Source organism: Medicago truncatula, chromosome 4, assembly GCF_003473485.1.
Source record: "Medicago truncatula cultivar Jemalong A17 chromosome 4, MtrunA17r5.0-ANR, whole genome shotgun sequence".
NCBI classification, from domain to species: domain Eukaryota; kingdom Viridiplantae; phylum Streptophyta; class Magnoliopsida; order Fabales; family Fabaceae; genus Medicago; species Medicago truncatula.
The window spans coordinates 38,031,007-38,053,020 of record NC_053045.1 but is presented as its reverse complement, the minus strand read 5'-3'; the positions used below and the strand labels follow the sequence as shown (position 1 = coordinate 38,053,020).

The 22,014-nt window shown below is 32.0% G+C and overlaps 3 protein-coding genes across 3 annotated transcripts; all 3 read left to right on the top strand.

Annotated features, from left to right (window-relative positions):
- The first annotated feature begins 2,294 nt into the window (after positions 1–2,294).
- LOC11446669 (uncharacterized) lies at positions 2,295–6,590 on the top strand. The gene is made up of 5 exons (XM_003607401.4): positions 2,295–2,775; positions 2,902–3,119; positions 3,926–4,024; positions 4,333–4,406; positions 6,180–6,590. Exons 1-5 carry the CDS (start codon positions 2,472–2,474, stop codon positions 6,403–6,405), a joined length of 921 nt encoding a protein of 306 aa, XP_003607449.1. The 5' UTR covers positions 2,295–2,471; the 3' UTR covers positions 6,406–6,590.
- A 697-nt stretch (positions 6,591–7,287) lies between these two features.
- LOC11443683 (uncharacterized) lies at positions 7,288–13,200 on the top strand. Its single transcript, XM_003607399.4, has 5 exons — positions 7,288–7,776; positions 8,690–8,740; positions 9,817–9,950; positions 11,382–11,482; positions 12,698–13,200. The coding sequence occupies exons 1-5, from the start codon at positions 7,459–7,461 to the stop codon at positions 12,865–12,867; spliced, it is 774 nt and encodes a 257-aa protein (XP_003607447.1). The 5' UTR covers positions 7,288–7,458; the 3' UTR covers positions 12,868–13,200.
- A 1,588-nt stretch (positions 13,201–14,788) lies between these two features.
- Positions 14,789–22,014, top strand: LOC25494444 (O-acyltransferase WSD1). Its single transcript, XM_013601197.3, has 5 exons — positions 14,789–15,075; positions 15,257–15,841; positions 16,494–16,847; positions 17,010–17,147; positions 21,693–22,014. The coding sequence occupies exons 1-5, from the start codon at positions 14,866–14,868 to the stop codon at positions 21,831–21,833; spliced, it is 1,428 nt and encodes a 475-aa protein (XP_013456651.3). The 5' UTR covers positions 14,789–14,865; the 3' UTR covers positions 21,834–22,014.

The following is a 22,014-nucleotide window of genomic DNA, read 5'->3' as shown; positions in this document are numbered from 1 at the left end:
TTAATTTTTAGTTCCTTAAAAATTTTCCATCTGTACTTTTGGTTTCTCCTTTAAAGTAAACTCATATGTAGAATTTATATTTTTGAATGAAATTTTGCAGAGAAAAATTTGTAATATTAATATGAATTTTTATATTTTCATATGTAGAATTTATATTTTTGAATTAACAGAACATGAATTTAATATGAATTTTTATATTTTTAAAAATTAAAAATTCATATTTAATTTTTGTTTTGTTAAAAAATTCTACTTTTTTTTGGGAAACTTTTTTACAATATTCTACACATTTTATTTAAAAATACAAAAATCAACTTAAAAATAAAGACCAAAAATAGTGATTGAAAATTTTATAGAGACTAAAAATTGAAGGAAAATTTTAGAAAAATTAAAACAAAAAATTGGTATATTTATAGGGAACAACTTTTTTTTTTTTGTAATAATGTTTTTTTATTTGAGGAGTTGGATAATGATATTTGTAATTGTGCAACTTAACATCTATTCAACACTTTATCTTCTCTTTTATCTATCTTATTATTATATCACCAACACATTTACATACGAGAGAAAGTAAAGTGTGATTTTTTTTGAGAAAGTCTAAAAATGTCTAACTAATTTCTTGTTGGGGGATTTTGTGCATGCGGGGAAAAGACGGAGATGGCAAACAGGGGCGGTTTCACCGCCCGCGACCTCGGGCGGTCGCCCAGGCTCAATCGATAAATTTTGCACATTAGACCCAACCAAAAAGTTCATTAACACATTTACAAAAAGAAAAATTTGGACAATCTGAAAATTTTTACACACAAATAGGTCTTGAAATTTTATTTAGCACACTAGTGCCGGATTCATCTCTCTTATTTTAACAGATTAATTGTTCAAATTGACCATGTAATATACTTTATGTCTGAAAAATGACTCAATAAAATATAAAACATATATTCTAGCATTGTAACTTGAATTTCTTCTTATTTTTGACCACCCTATAATATACGTGTAGTCAAAAAATGTGACCTACATGTTTTTTCACTATTTTTTTTCATACATGTTTAGCATGTTAAAATATAGCTTTAAACAAAAATTAAATTTCTTCGACCAGGGATAAATTAATTATGAATTTTTATTCCCTCATAATTATGAATTTCTTAAACTAACTTATAATTAATTTGTATCTCGTTTAAAAACTACAAAATTTCATTGTGAAGGTTCTTATCATGTTATAATCATGCCTACAAAATTTGGGAACTAAATTTGACTTGTGAATATACACTTACGCGGAACAAAATTTCAATTTTGCATGTTTTGGTTGAAAAATCAAAATAAATAAACGACTTCGAAATGCTATGAAACTTTACATATTCTTTTTATGTATTTTTATAGATGTCTCTGCAAATAATGAGCTCAAAATTCGATTTATAGGTCGAGATTGCCGTTGTTTTGTTTTTTGAGCTTTTGACACTTTAAAAATTCATAATTAGTTTGTCGCTTGTCGAAAATTTATAATTTTTTTGTGTAAAGGCATAACTCGCCTCTAAGAAATCATGAAAAAATTCAATCTCTCGGTTGCTTTTTTGGACTTCTCGTATACTACAAGTTATAAATAATAAAAATCCTGAATTACATGGTCAGAATACATGTGATTTAATTTACAAGGTCAATTTTCAGACTTCACGTATATTACATGGTCAATTTCAATTAATAATCCTATTTTAAATTGTACTTTTGTTGACAAAATGATAAACCTCTTTTATTTCGATTTTTTTGTGGAAATTTTTTTTAAAAAAAAAAAAAATTGATTTATAACTGTTTATATATTGTCACATGTGAAGTTGCGATAAATTTTTCATCCGAGCTCCATAAATTTCTTGGCTCCGCCACCGATGGCAAAGAAAAGTTAAGGTCAAAATGTGGAAAGCAACGATGTTTGTTTGAGTGACGATGACCTGAGCACGCCGGCAGCATGAATGCAACAAACCACTTTCCTCTTCTATTTTATCTATCATCAATCAATACCAAATTATATTATATTATGGTAGAAGTGGCCAATTGCATGATTCTCTCTATCATTAAATAAAAATTGTAAATATCAAATCAAAATACAAACTCCTCCACATCAGTTTTATCTACCTTAAAATTGTGAATGGTCTAATGGCTGGAGTAGGTGGTTTCAATTTAGTGGCATGGGTTCTTCTAAGATTCATTCGAATAGGGGACTCTTTTTCATTGAGAAGATTAAATTACATTGTTTTGGAGGAGGATTAAATTATAGTACTTATTTTCTCGTACATTTTTTTTAATTAAAAACTAAAAATGATATTTAAACAATTAAATTGTAAAACCAACAACTTATTTGGTATCTGATCAGATCAAAGTTAAATTAATGACCTGAGCGCACACACACAGGAGAGGAGGAGAAGGAGCAAAGCAACAACCCACTTTCATCATCACTAATTTCGATCTCATCACGTTTACAAATCATGTATTTGAAGAAACCATTGTGGAGCGAAGGAATCGAAACAACGAAACAAGATTCAACTGGATCATCATCATCATCAGATCCAAATGCTTCGGTGGTTGAGCTTGTCAATTCACTTCAGCAACAAAGGGTATATCGTGAAGTCACTCTCGCTCTCACCACTGGTCTAAGGGATGCACGTGCTGAATTCTCATTTCTTCGTCTCCGTGCTCTTCGTTCCATTCTCAATTTCCTTAATTCCATTGCTCATTCTGATTCCACTATTTATCTCTTTAACCTTACCCAATCCATTCCCCATCTTCAAGGTAAGGTAGACAGACTCTCTATAGGATGGATAATTGAATGTAATCACATGTGTTGGTGTTGGTGTCGTGTCAGACACACATTTGGTTTGTTTTGATTGTTTTATGGTTGTGTTGCTTTCATTACAGTGCTTCCGGTTCTCTTTCAGCACTCTCTAAAGGAGACTGGGAATGATTACAATTACAGTAGGGTAGGAGATATGAGTCATATATTTGGTGTGGAACCTATGAAGTTAACAAGTCCATCCACAGATGATGAAATTGCACTTGCTCTTAGAGTTTTGGAAGGATGTTGTTTGCTTCATCCTCATAGTACTACTCTTGCCCATCAACACAATGCTGTTCAGGTCAGCTTCATTTTTCTACTATTTTATTTACTAGCTTTGTACTCACACTCCCTCATATCAGATTTCTATGTACCATTGATACTTTAGATTAAAGACCTGACCAGTGTCCAACACCGAAATGAGTAATCACACCTAGACTAGTGGTTACATTCAATCACTTCTGTTTTCTCAAATTATTATCATTGTTTATGTGTCATGTTCGTGTCTATGTCATATTTGGATGCATTTTTCCATATGGAAAATTTCTGTAATTTCACCATGTTTAATATACTCTATGTTGCTTTTGGGGTTGCAAGGAATTTTTTTCCTGCAGTCTGCATATAGTATTGTTACTTATTGTGAATTTATAATAGCTCTCTGTTTCTCAAGCCTCTGGTTCTATTATGGGCCTCTATGTGACTGAAAGCTGATTGCGGTGATAAAGTTTGGTTTATTTCACAACTTCATGGGAAAACACACACTTATACACTATGGAAGACATTGTAATGCTTATATCTTAACCCTCCTTTTTATATGAAACAACCCTCCAATCTCTTCACACATTCAGCAATGAGACCCCTTAATACCATTAGCGGAAGTCAAACGCAAAATAAGCCATAGAAAGTACTGTTTCTCATATCAAATTAAACAGAAAATAAAGAAATTTACCTTTAAATATGAGCATGGCACTCCAATCATATAGAACAAGTAACATCTTAAGTAGGAACATGTATAAGGTGATCCCCCTCCCGCATACCAAAGTTTCTAAACTTAAACCTAGTAAACATATACCAACTTGTTTATGAAAATTTGTTACTACCTTTCAGGTTTTGTTGAATATATTATCCACCCGTGGAGTTCTTGAGCAAAGTGCATGCTTGGATGCTCTGATCTCATTGATGGTGGATTCATCACCCAATCAAATGGTACCTAACTCTTGCCCTTACATCATTTACAAACGTGTTTCATTATTCTATCGTTCTAGTTTTAACATATATTTTGTTTTATCATCTATTTATGCTTTATAAGTTGAGGTTATCATTTCTTCATTATTTGCGGTTTAGTAAGGAAGATTTGCTGAATACTAGTTTGCTTCTTTTTTTTCTTAAAATGTTTTAAGAAACTTTAGATTTCTAAGTGTCATGGCTTAGCTCAGAGATTGTATATTTTTGCTGCCGAAGAACCATCACTCTTAGTTTACTTTTTGTAATTTCTTTCTTTTTGATATTATCAGGATTTTGAGAAATGTAATGGTATTATGGAAGTTGCTGACCTTATAAGAGACAAACAAGTGGATGAAAATCTCAGGTACTGCTTGTTACAGCCAGTCTCATTCATTTTAATGCTCATATACTGGTCAGACAGTTCTTCAGCTCTCTTTTTTAGATAAGTAGTCTATCACTCTTTTGTTGCTCTCATCATGCTGGTCATGTTTTGTAGTCATGTAACATTGAATTTGCTTGCCTTCTCAGTAGTACAAGATATCATGTGGAGACCTGTTCTAATCAGAATTTATAATTTAGTGTGCATTGATAGTTGATTATTTAACTTGTTTTCTTTCAGAAACATAAACAATATCTCAGTGATGACTTTTCAAAGACAGTAGGATTAAGCAGTTACAATTTCATGCAAAAAGGGGAAAAGTTGTTACACTGTCAGTGTAAAATAGTTCCACCTTAGGGAAAACTTTACCACATAGAATAAATACAATAAATGATATGATTTCCTAACGAGAAAATATAATATGCACTGTCAGTGTAAAATTGTTTTACACTGATATCCAATGAGCATCTTGTATTCCGCCAATCACAGAGATATTTTGAAATTAGTTGTATGATATGGTAGATTGATGGTTTTTTATTGGATGACAGTGTAAAACTAATTTTGCTGTCGCTGCAGGCCCATTAAACACTTAATACTTACTAATTAATCAATGTATCTCAACCCACTAAAATTCCTTTTATAAAGTAGGCAAGAGGAGTGCTAGCGACAGGCGCTCAAACACTCTCCCACAACCACACTCTCTTGGATTGGGCCATGTCATCAATATTTTAAACTATTTTTTTGGCTACCGATTCTTTGAGTGCACTGTATTTTTTTTTTAATTCACTTTGTCATCATCCCCAATGGAATTCGAAGGGTCTTCTTCCTAAACTAACTATCACCATCAGCGACCATCAATTCTCCTTGACGAGGCAAAAGAGCTCAGCCATTAATCCACATTCATTCAAAACCAGCACCGTCATCTTCGAAACAACGAATCGTCGCCGTCGAAACACATGTGTCACCACTATTGTCGCTGCGTCCACCAAAACCATCACCACCTCTGCAAATTGTTGCTGCAATCCATCACTCCAATCATCAATTTCAGTTAAATCAATTACCTTTGTTCACTATTCACTTCATTTCCAATCGAATTAGTTGGATGCTCCAATCTTCGCTTAAAGATTAATTTTTTTCTTTGTTTTAAGTAGGTGTTAATAAACCTAGTTAAAAAATAAATAATAATCATGCGTAGATGGATAGGTGTAGTGGTGTTAGTGAAGTTGTTCTGTAGCTTTACTTTGTCATGTTTCAGACAATATTAAAACTTTAGTGACAGCAGATTCACAAAATTTGATTTGCCTTGATGTCAAAATGTCAAAGCACTGTAAGAACGATGACAGAGTTCGTCGATGTGGTAGTTGTGTTTGAGCTCTCACGCCACTCACGAGATTTTTTTGCGGAAGAACCAAGGCACAGCGGTCACAATTTTTTTTGTTTTTGGTTGAAGTCTGAACTAAAAGTTGTCAATATATGAAACTGGTAGAGCCGGTCAGCCTGTATTTGGTTTTAAAAGATTGATGATGTGGACCAATGGTTGAGAGAGTATTTGAGAGAGTTTTAAAAATGTTGTCCATAGCATTCCTCAAGTAGGCAATGAAAAAGATAGGACAAATAGACCTCTGATTTGGCATCAATGACAGATGACATTTTTATTTGGAATTCTTGATTCTTTCTATATCTTCAATACTCATGATGCCAGCAATTTTCTCAGCTGTTTTGAAATAACTTGATAATAAAGGATATTTTATTTCTCAGGTTAAAATGTGGAGAGTTTTTGCAATTGCTCATTGGACATGTCAATGGAAGAGATTCACCTCCTTTGGCATCTATACACGAAGACACAAGGCGGCTCCTAGGGGAGACATCAGCCTCCTTGATATGGGCAGCCAGTCAATTTGGCTCGACGCTGGATCCAGAACAGAGACTAACTGCACTCCAAATCCAGGCTCGCAGGATCCTTGAATCATTGGACTTGTATTGAATGTTAAATGTACTGCCTACAATTGTAGACCAGTGGGATGACATTTGAATTTTATGCCAATGAGTAAAGATAACAACAGAACAATATTCGGTAATATAGATCGAAATAATGTGTGCAGTATAGATACACAGTTAATATTATTATCTGTATTTATACGACAATGAAAATCAACATTGACATCCAAATGAAATTGAAACAAAAGAGTAAAGCCACATCCTTAGTAATGTAGAGTTGTAGACCGGTGTATGAATTACAAGTACACTGATGTTGGATTGTGCAGAAAGAAAACAAAATCAAGGAAAGAAAGCTTAGAACTATTACAGAACATGAATAGTAAATGAAAACAAAATATTTGGAAATGGATTACCTTTAAAAAAAATTGGAAATGGATTATGGGGAGTAGAAACGTAGGGTCTGTTTGGTAAGACATGTTTTTGAGTTTATAGCTTATGTCATATAAGCTCATTTGGCTAAAAAAGACTAGCTTGGTAATGGTTCACTTTCTCACAAACAAGTGGATATCTTATTTTTACGAGCTTATTGAGGTTTGTGTTAGGTACCGTTTGACTATGTTTTTTATGGTCTAAAAGCTTTAAAACAAAGTTAAAATAAAGATCTTTAAGAAAGAAGTTAAAGCTATTTGATTTCTTTATTTTTTTTAGTTATAAAGTTATTTTTAACTTTAAAGTTGTTTGGCAAAATATCGTACAAAACTTTAAATTTATTATTATTTTTGGTGTGTTCGGGGTTCATATAAAAATTATAATGCAATAACAAAATTATTTTTCAGAGAATATTATATTTCACCATACATTTATAATAGTTAAATTCAATGGCTGATAAAAATAATGTCATAAATCCCTTAAAAAAAGATTATTTGATTTATTGGTATGAATGAATGAGATAGAGTTGGAGGAGATTACGAAGTGCAGAAGAGAAAACAGTGAGTCACAATTAGAACTTAGAAACGTGTCGCTCAAATATGTAACTCGTTTTCTCAGCTGAAACGAGTTAAATCGGAACAACTCACTCTGTTCTAAAACCTAATTCACCATGAATTCCTTACTCACTTCTTCATTACGTGCTGCTTTCCCACACACTTCAACAACAACTACAACTAAATCTTTCAATCTTCTTCACAAACAACAACGCCATTTTCTCTTCATCTCTTCTAAATTCAAATCACCCCAATTCATTTCATCTTGTTCCTCTTCCTCTAATGGATCCAACAACCTTTCAGACGAACCTTTTCTTCAAAATGATGATGTTTTTCACACTCAAGTCGCAAATCCTCAAGTTTCTTCCTTCAATTCTCCTAAGCTTAACTTCAGTGACCAAGCTTTCTTTCTTCTCGCATTCATTGCCTGCACGGTATGTATCACAAATCTTTTGTTTTTAGGAACATTGTTTGTTGATTAAATTTCAAATTATGAATTCAACATTCAAATTTCTAATGTCAATTTGCTTAGTATACTACATGTGATTTAATTAATTCAATAAACTCCTATTTTACCTTTATTCTTTCTTTCTTCATTAAAATTTATAGATATAGCTAATAAAGTAACAACTTGGATAATAAGCACTTATTCAATTAGCGCTTAACTAACCTGTTTGAGCTTATCCAAACACACCCTAATTCTAATACTCTTTTTTACTTGGGCTCTGTTTGGTACAAAATAGTGAATAGCTGATGAGCTCATAGTGGATAAGCTAGCTAATTGAATTTGTAGTGTTTGGTAAAATTAGCGGTTATAAATATGAATGAAATCACATAAAAATGATATATTTAATTAATATTTAATTGTTTTTCAATTAAGATTTCATGGATAAAATTGAGATCAATAATGATAAGCCATAAGCTTTCAGCTTTAAGCTACTTGAATTAGCTTAAAAAAACTGCTATAAGCTAGTAAAAAGCTATAAGTTCGTGAGAACGTGACGTTACCAAATAGAGTTTTTTTTTAGTCAAATGAGCTTATAAGACATGAGCTATAAGCTATAAGATAAAAAACATGTCTTACCAAACAGAGCCTTAGTGTATAGGTGGCTATCATTATTGTAAATCTTCTTAAATAAGAAATCATCAATGTAAGCATCACATGAAAGACTAAAGTAACAACTAATTACTACTATTTGCTAGTATAAAAAAAACTAATTGAAGAGTTATGTTTAAAATCTTAGTGAATTGCTATCTTTTACAAAATTTCCTTGAATTTATCTTTCTATTTGAATTGAATGAAATGTGTTTGTAGCTAATAAGAAACTTTGATTATTGTCTCTGCAGACTTCAGTGGCATTCACTGGCCTGGTTTTTGCTGCCGTTCCCGCCCTATTTGTAAGTTTTCTATCACAATGCGTACATTTAGATGTTTGCATATATATTAATATGACTGATATGATTTTAGTACGTTGCATTTGCTTTCCTTCCTTTTCAGACTTTATAGGTTTGTGACGTATTGCAATTTCGTGCTTTAAACTTTGAATTAAGATCCTACTTATCTTTTATCTGACTTTTCTCTTCCTCTTTTATCATTTGTAATATCTGCACTGATCTATAAATCCTGAAAATAAACTGCCAAAAGTTGAATATGCGTTTTGATATAAAGGAATGCAAGGTTTTGTCTTCAATCCTATTTAATTTTATTTTTTGAAACTGAAAATATTAGTTTTATGTTGGGGGTGGAGATTGAACTGTCAACCTCCTTATCACTCCACTCCTTAACTCCCCCATCCCAACTACCAAACCACCCTTATGCCCCTTTGTCTTCATCCTATTTAGCACATCTGTCCAAACAAAATATTTTTTCTTGGAGGGAGTATTGGATTTTAAATAACTTTGCCTAAGAGGTGTTATGTGACGAGTGAGTTAAACACTAAGAAAGGGATTTGAATCTGCACGTGAGATGTCTAAAATTTAGAGAAGAGTGCTAGGCTCAGACTGCTCAGTCATTTTCAATTTGATGATTTATAACATCCTCTTTTTGAGACATATATCACAGTTGAATAATCTTTCAGCATGAGTAGTGTCAAATATCCTGTATGCGGTTTAAATTGATCTTTTCTATATTTGTAATTTGTGTGTGTAATATTCATCATCTTCTGTTTGATTCTATACGAATTTGAACTTGGCTATTCCTATAAGGCTATACCCATTTATTTTCTTTAACAGCATCATAAAATTATTGGTTGGGCATTTTAAAAAACAACAATTTTTTTTCTCTTCATTTAGCAATTATTGGTTAGGCATTTTAAAAAACAATTTTTTTTTTCTTCTTCATTTAGCATTATGTTTTCAGGTCTTGACATACTTTATGTCATCCTCATATTTATCTTATTAGGTTAATTGCTAAACCTAAACAGACTATAGATATTCATATATAGTATCTACTTACTTTTACATATCTTCCTTAGGCAATGAGAAATGCTGCAATATCATTTTCAAAGCTAGCCGATACAGCTCGTGAGGAACTTCCTAGCACCATGGCTGCTATGAGGCTTTCAGGGATGGAAATAAGTGATCTGACACTAGAATTGAGTGATCTAAGGTGACAATAAATACCTTGTTTTGAATGAATCTGTCATTGCTGTATTTCATTCCCTGTTACATATTTCTATATGATGGTTATTTTGAGATTGATAGCTGTAAATAGTTGTTCTGTTTAGTATTCGCTATTGGTAATATTGGTAGCAATATATACGCTATAGTTTTACAAGAAACCACACTCAACCCATTCTTACTGAACATCAATAAAACAGAAGTGGTAGAGACATAATACTTGCACGTGTATCAAAATGGTTTCTCTTTTCTTCTAGTTCTGTGCTTTGTATTGGTTGCTGGGAGGTGAAAGCTTATTCTTAGAGTATATGCTTACTTTTTAGTTTTCTTTGGCAATTACATGCTTCTAAATTCTAGCTATATGTGACTTGTAACTAACGTGTGATAAAGCATGAACCATAGTACTAAAATGCCAGTGATTTGAACAATTTTATGAAATTCTCTCTTACAAAGTTGTCAAGAAACAGAAAGATAAGGATATAAGGATTTAAATTGGCAGGGTTTGGACTTGTAGATTGTGTTAAAGTATGAGCCAGGGGATACAATGATACAGAGTGTAACAATTTTATGAGATACAAAATTAATTGAAACAATAAAGAAATTAAAAATAAAACTTTAAAAGAAGAAGGTTCTTGTGACATTGGAAAAATAGAGGTTGGTGAGTGAGTGTAAAAATCTAATCACAAAGGCTGTGGGTTGAAAACACAGGCAGATCAAGTCCGTGCTAACTGCAACATTCAAGCAAGTTGAAGAGGCCATGCAAAAAAACAAAGGCTCTTCAACAGAGGTTCTTTTTTGTGTTAAATGCAACATGCAAGCAAGATGAAGACCCCTTTTCTCATCTATTTCCAGCTGAAGCTAATTGCCCTACTAAGTCCCTGCGGCTTGCGCCGGGAAAACAGGGCATGAGACTTGGTCTGGAAAAAGCGACAACAACGAAGCAAGACGAGGAACCTATTACCTCTTATTGCCGCCTGATAGCCATTTAGGTTGCGTCTCCTCAAGTTTTGGTGTATCAGAGCGTATTTGTTTGTTATATATCCATAATTTTTTGCTTTTTGTTTTCAAACAGATGCATCCGGATACCTTTTGGATGTATTATTGGCATATCCCAACGTATCCGATACAGATACGGAAATAAAATGGATGTATTCGTGCATCAGAGATTTAGCCATTAAGGAAGATTATGTCTTCTCACCCTGTTTCTTGCTGCTATGTACAATATTTTGGTACTATCCAATAGAATTACACTAGACAAATGTAACAAAAAGAACTTGAAACTGAACTTTGAAATTTTAATCACATGGCAATTGCTAATGAAAAAAGATGCCTTTTTATCGGGAATTATTTTTCAAAGTCATAGCTTTATCCACATTGCATATATGGGTGAATCTAAGATAATTTATTGTTTGACAATTAGCCAGGAAATAACAGAAGGAATCAGCAAGTCAGCTCAAGCTTTGCAAGCAGCAGAAACTGGAATTCGACATATCGGTTCAGTGGCACAAAAACAAACGATATGTATGTATAATATTATTACGATTGCTTTTCAACTAAAACCCTGTTTGCATAAACAATTTAATTTGCAGCTTATAGCATAAGCGCTTATAATGATAAGCACTTGTGTATAAGCTATTTATATACCAAAAGATAAGCAAAAGTTACATTGTTTTCGTATAAACTGTAAGCTGTTCTCATAAGCTATCTTGGAGAGCTTATAAAAACAAGCTGAAAACAGATTATGAACATATTATAAGCTGTTTTCATATTTTCTTTCAAGCATTCTCACAATAACCTCAAATAAACTAATCCAAACACGCTCTAAAGCATTTAGCAGCTCTGTGACTAGAAGTAAAGAAATAGCTAGGGGAAACCTTGGAATTATTTGATTTCTTCCTTTAGTGGGTTGGAATTTTCCGTTTTCATTTTTTGAAGGATGATTTCTGTTAGAAGTCAATTGGTATCAATTAAATAATATATATGAAAATATAACATAATGTTTAATCAAAATTGTTGATTAGTGATTGTTCTGTTTTCATTTTTTGAAGGATGATTTCTGTTAGAACTCAATTGGTATCAATTAAATAATATATGAAAGTATATTATAATGTTTAATCGAAATTGTTGATTAGTGATTGTGAAAGTTTTATTTATCATGTTTCTTCCGGGAACATTTTAATAGATTCTCTCTTGTTATGTGTAACATATTTCAAATTATATTTTACTTTTTTGTTTAATATATTCATTTGTAGACTGATATTTTGATGAATATGTATACCATTCAAACATCAACCTCTAGCCACATCAATAAATTCATTTTCTATTTTTTCACATTGATATACAGAGCATTGAATACGTTCCATTTAATGCTAAAAATTGAACTACTTAATAGTCGTTTTTCTTTTCAAGCAAGAAATAGGTATCTGGTATTGGAGTCTTCGTTAAACATTGATTTGGGTTCACTGCAGTCATAATATATTAATATGATTCAGTCCTTGCAACATATACTAGAGTTCTTGGATAGAGATCAGATGACTTATATTTCAACCTCCGTCCTCCGAAAAACGAGATTTTAACCACATGCTTAGAATGCGAGTCATTAGATATTCATCCAACGGTATTGATCTTGTTACTGCAGTGGCTGCATCATTCCAATTCCCAGAGACACAGACTGACTGTCCGAGCAATCTTGTCTATCCTCTATTGTTGGTCTGATTATTGTTTGTTTTGATACAGCCATGATTGAAGAGAGAGCGAATTTGCCCGAAATATCTTTGCAACCTGTTGTTGTAGGAGCTGCAAGAAAGACTTCTAGAGCAGTTGGCCGAGCAACAAAGAGCTTGATGAACATGATTTCAGGAAGGGAAAGCACAAAAGAAAATGATGATGAGGAAACGTACATATGAGAAATCTGATGAGCTCAATTAAATTAGTTCAGTGGTGTGCATATTTAATTTGCTTAATGTGTCCTAATATAGTGTGGGAAGGTATTGAAAAGTAATGGCAAAATTTGAATATCTTCGGTTATAATGTAAAGGGATGATGAGCTTGTTACGTGTCTTGATACTGTGAGAATGGCTACATAAAAGAAGTGCAGTGGCTCTTTGAGTATAACAGCAACCTACAGGCTACAAGCCATTTTTTGAGTCTCCCTCCCTCCTCTCATTGTAATCTAGTAATACAGATGTGTCATTTTTATCTGAAGCATCTAATATGATCCCCAATAATTTTTAAGATCATGATATTTAATTCTCTACTTGCATTATTCAACGAAGATTCTGGAAAAGAATATTATCATAACTAGTATAAATAAGAATTAATTCACTATATTCTGGAAAAGAATATTTACTTCAATTCACTATTATAAGAATATGTCAAACAAAATCATTTTTTAGTTAAAATCAATTCTAAACATTTCATTGAAAGAGAAGGTATGGTAGAGAAATGTTTTGGTTGTCCAACAACTTATATCTATACTGTATAGATACTATACTGTAAATTGCAGTAATGTTTTATCATTACTGAACCTAGTTTAAACCACACTTTCAATCTTGAGATTTTTTAAAACTTTTTACTGTTTTTCCAAACTAATATAATATGAGGTGAGAGAGACAAGCTTTGGGCTAGTGGTGCAGTGTATGGTGCAGGATATACATTTGAGGGGATTCAAGATAGATAAAACATAGGATAATAGGTGTAATTCAAGGGTTAAGATTGAAGACTGGGTACTTTGCTTAGTGGATTTGATGTTCAATTGTTGGTATTTGCAAATATGGTGTGGAACAACAATAGAATTGTATTGATGCATTTATGGAGAAAAACTTATTGAAATTGAAGGGTCTCTTTAGAGACCGGGATGATGTGACAGATCTGACTAGCATTGTTTTCAAAATAAAAATTTAAAGGTGCGATCTCGTAGTTGTTGTGGTTGGACGTTGGAGGGTCACGTTACGTTGATGATGCATGGTGTGTTTTGTGGTTTGTGAGCCATTATATATTTGCTGGGCCTGGGAGTTAGAGATAGAGGAGAAAGATGAAGGTTGATGGTTGGTGGTTGTACTTGAAGGTAGAGATGAGTATATTTTGGCATAGTAGATAATAATAGGCTTAATAGTAGTTTTGGCTCCCTAAGTTTTAAGAAGTTGCGATTTTGGCTCCCTAACTAAATAAACTACAAAACCGTCATCTAAGTATTGACTTTTTTTTTGCAGTTTTGGCCCCTCAGGTCAATTTTGACCAAGTCAAAGTTGACGTGGACGCCACGTGTGTATTTATTTTATAATTATTAAAAAATTTAAAAAATATATTTTTTTAATTAAAAAATATATATTAAAATTTTTTAAAAAATAAATAAATACACACGTGACGTCCATGTGTGCATTGACTTGGTCAAAATTGGCCAGAGGGCCAAAACTGCAAAAAAGTCAATACTTAAGGGGCGGTTTTGTAGTTTACTTAGTTAGGGGACCAAAATCGCAACTTCTTAAAACATAGGGGGCCAAAACTTCTATTAAGCCATAATAATAAAAGGAAAATGCTAACTAATGTATTCGAGGAAGTCAAATATAGTAGTATTTTGTATTGAACGTCGTATAGTCAATGTATTAACAACTTAAAAAAAAAATAAAAAAAAAATACTTTAAATTTACTTTTTTAATTTTCTTAACTCGTGTCTCAGACATTGGTTAGCATAACCCTACATAAAAACTAAATATAATGAACATGATATAATATTATCATTGTATTCTTATTTTCTCTCTATTTAATATATTTGGTTGTCCCATAGATTACCTAAAGAAAGGTTGTTCAGGTACCATACTTGTATAAATTATGGTGCCACCTTATGCTTTATGTAGCAAAGTGTCTAACTGAAGTCCTACATCAAATCTCTCTCTCTCTCTTGCATGCAGCATACACACCACACCATAATGGACAAATTCAATGAAGAAGTTCAAGAGCCAGTGAGTCCTCATGGTCAATACTTCAACAGCTCTGTGATATGTTCATATGTTTTTGCCTTTTTGGAATTAGCTATTCCATTTGATAATTCATTAGCTATACCTTTGCTCAAAGATGTCTTCATCCCTATCAACCCACGCTTCTCCTCAATTATGGTTACATTCTATATCTCTTCTGTATTAATATTACTTACATGTTACCTACCAAATTTTAATTAATATAACGCATATTAAGGCTAGTCAATTTCTATCGAATCTAGTCTTCTTCAATAATCAAAATTGACCTTTTATTATCACTAATTATTTTTATTTTGATACTATTAATTAATTTGCACAGGTAAAAGACAAAGAGGGTGAGATGAGATGGCAAAAGGTCGAAGTGAAGCCTGAAGAACACTTAAAGATTCCCATATTTCCTGAAACCATAAATTCATCATCATGTGAATTATATGACAATTATCTTAGTGACTATGTAACAAGTATTCTAGCTAAAAAAACACCACAAGATAAACCACTTTGGGAAATTCATGTTATCAATTATCCAACAACCAATGCTGCTTGCACCATAATATTCAAACTTCATCATGGACTTGGTGATGGTTACTCTCTCATGGGTGCTCTTCTTTCTTGTCTTCAAAGAGCTGATGATCCTTCTCTTCCTCTATCTTTTCCTTCAAAAAGACCACAATTAGATTCAAAATATGCAAAGAAAAGTTTGTTTAAGAAGTTATGTATAGATATCTCATCCTTTTTTAGCTCCATATCAGATTTTGGATCAAGCATATTGAAGACAACAATGATTGAAGATGACAAAACACCTATAAGGTCAGGATATGAAGGAAATGAATCTCATCCTGTTACCTTGTCAACCATATCACTATCACTTGATCAAATCAAAGAAATAAAAACAAAACTCAAAGTGGTAAGATTATTTTTATTTTTTACTCTTTTTATTGCATTAACGTTTGAAAATTATGAACATTGTTTTTTTATGAAATTTTGATTTTGATTAAAGCTAAAAATATAAATGTTTATTGCTTTCAAGTTATAATAGACCAAACTAATCATGATTATCTTTTTCAATGACACCAAAAATATAACAAAAAATATAATCTAAATTTTTTGGGTTAAATATGTTTTTAGTCCTACCTTTGAAGAACAGTTCTTACATTTCATTAAATATTTTTAAAATCCTCATATTTTATCTCCGTTATTAAAATTAGTCTCTGTTGTTAATTATCTAACGGAATGTTGATGTGACGGCTAGTGGAATCCCGATTATTTTAGGATTAAATATGTTCTTTTCTCCCTACATTTTGCTTGTCTTCGAAGAATAGTCCTTACACATGAGTTGAATTAAAAACAGGGACAAAAAGTGGTGGAAAACATTTGATAATCAAAACTTGCTGACATAATCAAGTTTTTTTTTTTTGGTTACAAATCAAGTTTTGTCAATTATGAAAATAAATTAAATATATTTAACACGTAATCATATCATTGGATTATTATACAAAAAATTAAATCATTGGATTAAGTTTGATTAACTAATTGGCATGAATGTATAAACGGTGCAGACTATAAACGATGTGGTTTGTGGAATGGTCTTCTATGGTATTAGGCTTTACATGAAAGAGATGAATGAGAAAACAAAAAGAGCAAATTCCACAGCAGTGGTAATGCTCAACACAAGAAATATTGGAGGTTACCAATCATTGACAGAAATGCAAAAACCAGAGTGCAAAGGTCTTTGGGGAAATCAAATTTCTTTCTTACAAATACCAATACCTAAAGTAAGTCAATCAGTAATCTCCAATCCTCTTGAGTTTGTTTGGAATTCCCGTGAACTAATCAAGAGGAAGAGACGTTCTTTCAGTGTTTATCTTGTAGCTATGCTCATGGATTTGGAGATGAGATTAAGAGGACCTGAGGTGTGTCCCACATTAATATTTTCATTCATAAATTAATAATTTTGAAAGCAAAGAGTCTACGAGTAGAAAGATAAAACATGAAATTTTAACACCATTATTCTTCTTAGTTTGGAGCCTCTTTGATTTATTAATGTTCTCTATTTTATTGGGTTTGTGTTTCAGGCAGTAGCTAAAATAATCTACAACACAATTGGGAACTCAAGTGTTCTAATGTCTAACCTCGTAGGACCGGTAGAGAAGATGACTTTGGCAAATCATCCAGTATATGGATTGTATTTCACCGCGACAGGTGGACCTGAGGTATGCATGTATTTTGTTTTTTCATATTTGAATTGACGAGAGTGGATTTAATAACACTAGTGTTTTTAATCCGACGTTGTCCGGTTTAGACATATGATTAATGATGATCAAAATCATGTATGCATAGTATCCACAAATAAAATTCACCATAGACTGGTATAGAAGGAATATCTTAATGGATACAAACAAATATAATAAAGGCTAAAATATGGTTTTGGTCCCTGCAAATATGCCTCGTTTTGGTTTTAGTCCCTGCAAAAAAATTTTGTTGTTTTTGGTCCCTGCAAAATATTTTGTTTTTGGAAATAGTCCCTGCAGGGACTATTTCCAAAAACAAAATATTTTGCAGGGACCTTTTTCAAAATCAAAAGATTTTGCAGGGACTATTTCTCTAATAAATGGTTAAGTCATCATGTGACACGTGTGCAAATTATCACAAAAGTGAAGCCAGGGACCAAAACCAAAATGAGACATATTTGCAGGGACCAAAAACAACAAAATTTTTTTGCAGGGACTAAAACCAAAACGAGGCATATTTGCAGGGACCAAAACCATATTTTAACCTATAATAAAATAAGGGCAGATTCTATGAGAAATTTGATTATTTTATACGATAATATGTAAAAAAAATACTATGATTCTTATAAACAATGAACGATGCGTTTTTCTTCTGAAATCATATTTTCTAAAATATAAATGCCGACAAATAACTATTTATTTCATAAAATTGATCGTTAGTTTATAGATTTATGAAGCAAGAGTATCGGTACACCTCAATTTACGAGTGTACCGTAGAAGTTCCCTAAAATAAGACTATTAACTTTTCCATCCTATGACCTTTTCCTGCACCCTATTTTTTATTTTTTTTAAAGAAAATGCCATTGGATTTTTGAATTCTATAATTTGAAATGAGTTTTCTCCGTGTTTTGGAGTGAAAAAGATGAATTTTTCATCAATTCGAATTATACAATCTAAACACCAAAAAAAATAGGGCGCGTTCCTTGTTTATTCTGATTATAAAATACAAACACCTCCTAACCACCTTAGGGGAAAACTATTTGAACTATATAATCTAAATTGTATCAGCACAAAGACTGAGCATGTTTGTAACATATATAACCAATTTATGAATCATACTAATCATCTTAATCCTCCTCCTTGTGTTTCAAGTCATTGTTAGTTGTTCCCGTCGTGTTTTAGTTGAAAAACCAATTTTCAAACTATCTGCTCGGATTGCTCCGAAACTTGCTCAAAATTCAAAATTTCATTGTTTAGACCCATTTTTTTTTATATTCTCAAAAAAAATTCAAACAAATTGCATTAGCTTTATTTGATTTTTTATTTTTATTTTTTTGGTGGTATTTTTATATTTATTTTATTTGACAAATTTTATCATTTTTACTTTGGTTTTTTGTTGTTTTTAAAAACAAAATTCACAACTGCTAAAATGGGAGAGATTATGATTACCGCTTATATTTAAGTGTATTTCAGATTCTATAATCTGAACACATTTGAATTGTGTTCGAATTATAGAATCTAAAACCCCATGGGCATTTTGGTAAAAATATAGGGCATGCGAGAAGTAGGTAGGGTGAAAAAAGTAATGGTCATAAAATAAACCATATTTTAAGTACACTTAAATTAATAGATGCACATACATATGAAATTAACTAGATTTAGTAAAATTATTAGCACATATAGAATAAAATAAACATTTTTTAAGTATATGGACTCGCAAAAATACATACCCGTTATCGAATTAGTAAAATTATACAATAATCGTGTAAATTAAATAAAAATCTTCTTGTCATGAAATATAATATAACGGAATTTCCTAATTAATGATTTTTGTTTGATTAGTAATTTATTGTCCAAGTGAAAGTGTGTGGTATAATATTTTTGTCTCATCAAAATAGAATGAATAAGTCTAAGATGTGTCAGCTCAGTGGTAAAAGCTTAACTTTGTTTGTAACTTTAAGAGACATTGTCCAAAATTAAATAGTTGTAAAATGATCATTAGTACCACAATTATTAATAATAAAATTCAAGGAATAAATTCTACAAAATTTCAATTATTTTATAATGATGCATTTTTTGTATTAAAAAATCATGTTAGATATTTACAAATATTTGTAAATACCTTAATACCCATCAATACTCGTCTAACAGATATTCATACGAATGTGAGAATGACATAAATATTAGTTTTATCAAATAGAAAGAGTTGAATACTATGTATACTTGTGCACATCCATTATCATTTTTGGTAATAATATAAAAACAACAACAACTTTTGTAAAAATGATAATATCATGCTATGATTCAATTAAATTCACCGTTAAACAAATCATACACCTAATTTTCTTCTCTTTACTCATATTTTCTATTTTATTTTGTTTTTGCCTCAACATTTTCTTGATAATAATAGTTTTTGAATGATATATGTGTTTGGCTTCCCACTACACATCACACATACACATATGAGTGAGGATCCGTTGATATAAGGTGTAAGTCTCATCCGTTTAATTAGATGAATCTTGTGGTTAGAAATATTTCATAAGTAAGCAACATATGATCTAATTTTTATGAATTCCACATGAGTGCTATCATTCTTTCTTGAATGTGATGTCGCGAACACGCAAACAACAACACACACAAGGTTCCTCGTCTCATATGAAATCGTAACTACATAGAATTTTCCAAATTAACAAACTTAACTGATTAATATATCAAACGATTCTTTCCCTAGTTTTTCCTATGAATTCCACTATACAAGTTTTGATGAAGCGGCACCACCATCATCTACTGCCATTATTAGATGCAAGATCTCAATGTTTTTTTTTTTTTTTTTTAAGATTTCAATGCTTATAATTGGGTTTATTGAGTGGCCAATTCTTTGGGAGGATAATGATTTCAATATTTTGCCATTAAGGTACACAAAATTGCACCATGATTTTTAATTAAATCTTGAAACAATTTAGGTTTAACAATAAATTGTTATCATTCACAAAAACATACCAAGAATTGTGTTAAAGGGACGACAAATTGGGAGGCGAAATCAGTAGCCGGAGAAGGAACCATTGAGCAATCAAAAAAAGAAAGAAAGAAAAAATAGCATGCTTTCACTTAATGTTAACCACGTGATTTATTTTTGTTCGGATATTATTAGCCTTTGGATTAAATAGTTATAATAGTTCAGATAGACTTACACCTGGCGTCAACGGATCCAAGAGAGAGAGATAACACTTAGGAGATCGAATTACATATAATCATTTGAGTGTTGACAAATGATAGAATAATTCCATCCACATTTGTTGTTTAAAAAGAATCTCTTAATCTCATCCAACCATTTTAATCTAATGGTTGAGATTTATTCTCATCATTCTCATATAAGAAGTCCATTCTCATATGATATGTCATATATATATGGGACATATCACATGAGAATGACAATTATATGTGAGAATGATAAGAATAAATAGGAGCCATTAGATTAAAATACATGGCTGAGATTAAAACCCCCAAATTAAACATGTTCACACGCTGCTTCTTCTCTTTCCCTGTCTCCCCAAATTCCACCGTCCTTCCTTTCTTTTGTTCTACAACTTTTACGGTGAATCTTCTTCCATTTTCCTTTACAACCGTCTCTACAACAAATCCATCTTCATTGAATACAATCTCAACAAATCAACATTGAATAAGCTACCAGATGAAAAATCTTTGGTAAAAATGATACTCACCATGTGTCGAAGCTGGTAGTGGTGGAAGGCGACGACAGTGATGGCGATAGAGACCCTTTACGTTGGAACTGTTGGGAGCGCCACAAACTGGTGGTTGAAGGTCTGGGCTGACGGAAGAGATGGTTTAAGGTCGGGGAAAAAGAAGCAGCGTTTGAAGGAAGAACAAAACCAGAGAATTGGAGCACGTGAGAAAGTGAGTGAGAATTAGTCAGCGTGTGAACATGTTTAATTTGGGTTTTTTTTTTTGGTCAAGTAGCCTAGTGGTTAGAGCTCACACAATTTAATTGTGGAGAAGTGGGGTGTCCGGGGTTTGAACCCCGACCCCTGCATATAATATGCAATATCCCTACCAACTGAGCTAGCTCATAGGGATTAATTTGGGGGTTTTAATCTCAGCCATGTATTTTAATCTAATGGCTCATATTCATTCTTATCATTCTCACATATAATTGTCATTCTCATGTGATACGCCCCATATATATATATATATGGTTATTTATTCTGAAATGGGTATTAACAATAAATTGTTCAATATTCTTTAATTTTTGTGTGTAAGTTGTAGAAGATAAAAAGTAATGAACAGATAAATGTATTTTTCAACACAATTTAGTTCGGTTGGTAAAAACAATGTATAATATATGTATGGTCTGAAGTTCGAATCCCAGACACCACAAAAAAAATTATAAAATGACGAAATCCCGCACCATACATAATACATTTCCATATCCACTTTGGTTGGATAAGACAAGATCTCATGAATATGAGCTCAAAGCAGGCTTTAATTACCTCTTGTGTGTGGTTGCAGGATTTAACAATTACAATTATTAGCTACGAGAAAATATTAAGAATCGCCATGAAAACCCAAAAGGGGTTCATAGATGAACATAAATTGAAGTTCTACATTGAGAAAGCATCTGAAATCATATTCAAAGCAGCTATGGAGTGATACAGATTGAATTCAATATTGAAGTCTCTCCATTGCCACCACCCAATAGTATGCTGGTTTCTCTATTACCACCACCTAATTATGGACTTTAAGTCATGCAAGCCACTATGTTTGGCATTTTCAATTTCTACAAGATTATGTTTCCATTGATGCAATAATTAATGCTACTGTTTAAATTGTA

Bases quoted from the DNA above. Each gene is read 5' to 3' on its own strand.
- LOC11443683 (XM_003607399.4), top strand. From the start codon at position 7,459: ATGAATTCCTTACTCACTTCTTCATTACGTGCTGCTTTCCCACACACT. The intron at 8,741-9,816 runs GTAAGTTTTCTA...TATCTTCCTTAG, and splicing joins CTGCCGTTCCCGCCCTATTT to GCAATGAGAAATGCTGCAAT. The intron at 11,483-12,697 runs GTATGTATAATA...GTTTTGATACAG, and splicing joins GGCACAAAAACAAACGATAT to CCATGATTGAAGAGAGAGCG.
- LOC11446669 (XM_003607401.4), top strand. From the start codon at position 2,472: ATGTATTTGAAGAAACCATTGTGGAGCGAAGGAATCGAAACAACGAAA. The intron at 2,776-2,901 runs GTAAGGTAGACA...CTTTCATTACAG, and splicing joins ATCCATTCCCCATCTTCAAG to TGCTTCCGGTTCTCTTTCAG. The intron at 3,120-3,925 runs GTCAGCTTCATT...ACTACCTTTCAG, and splicing joins ATCAACACAATGCTGTTCAG to GTTTTGTTGAATATATTATC.
- LOC25494444 (XM_013601197.3), top strand. From the start codon at position 14,866: ATGCAGCATACACACCACACCATAATGGACAAATTCAATGAAGAAGTT. The intron at 15,076-15,256 runs GTTACATTCTAT...TAATTTGCACAG, and splicing joins CACGCTTCTCCTCAATTATG to GTAAAAGACAAAGAGGGTGA. The intron at 16,848-17,009 runs GTGTGTCCCACA...TTTGTGTTTCAG, and splicing joins TGAGATTAAGAGGACCTGAG to GCAGTAGCTAAAATAATCTA.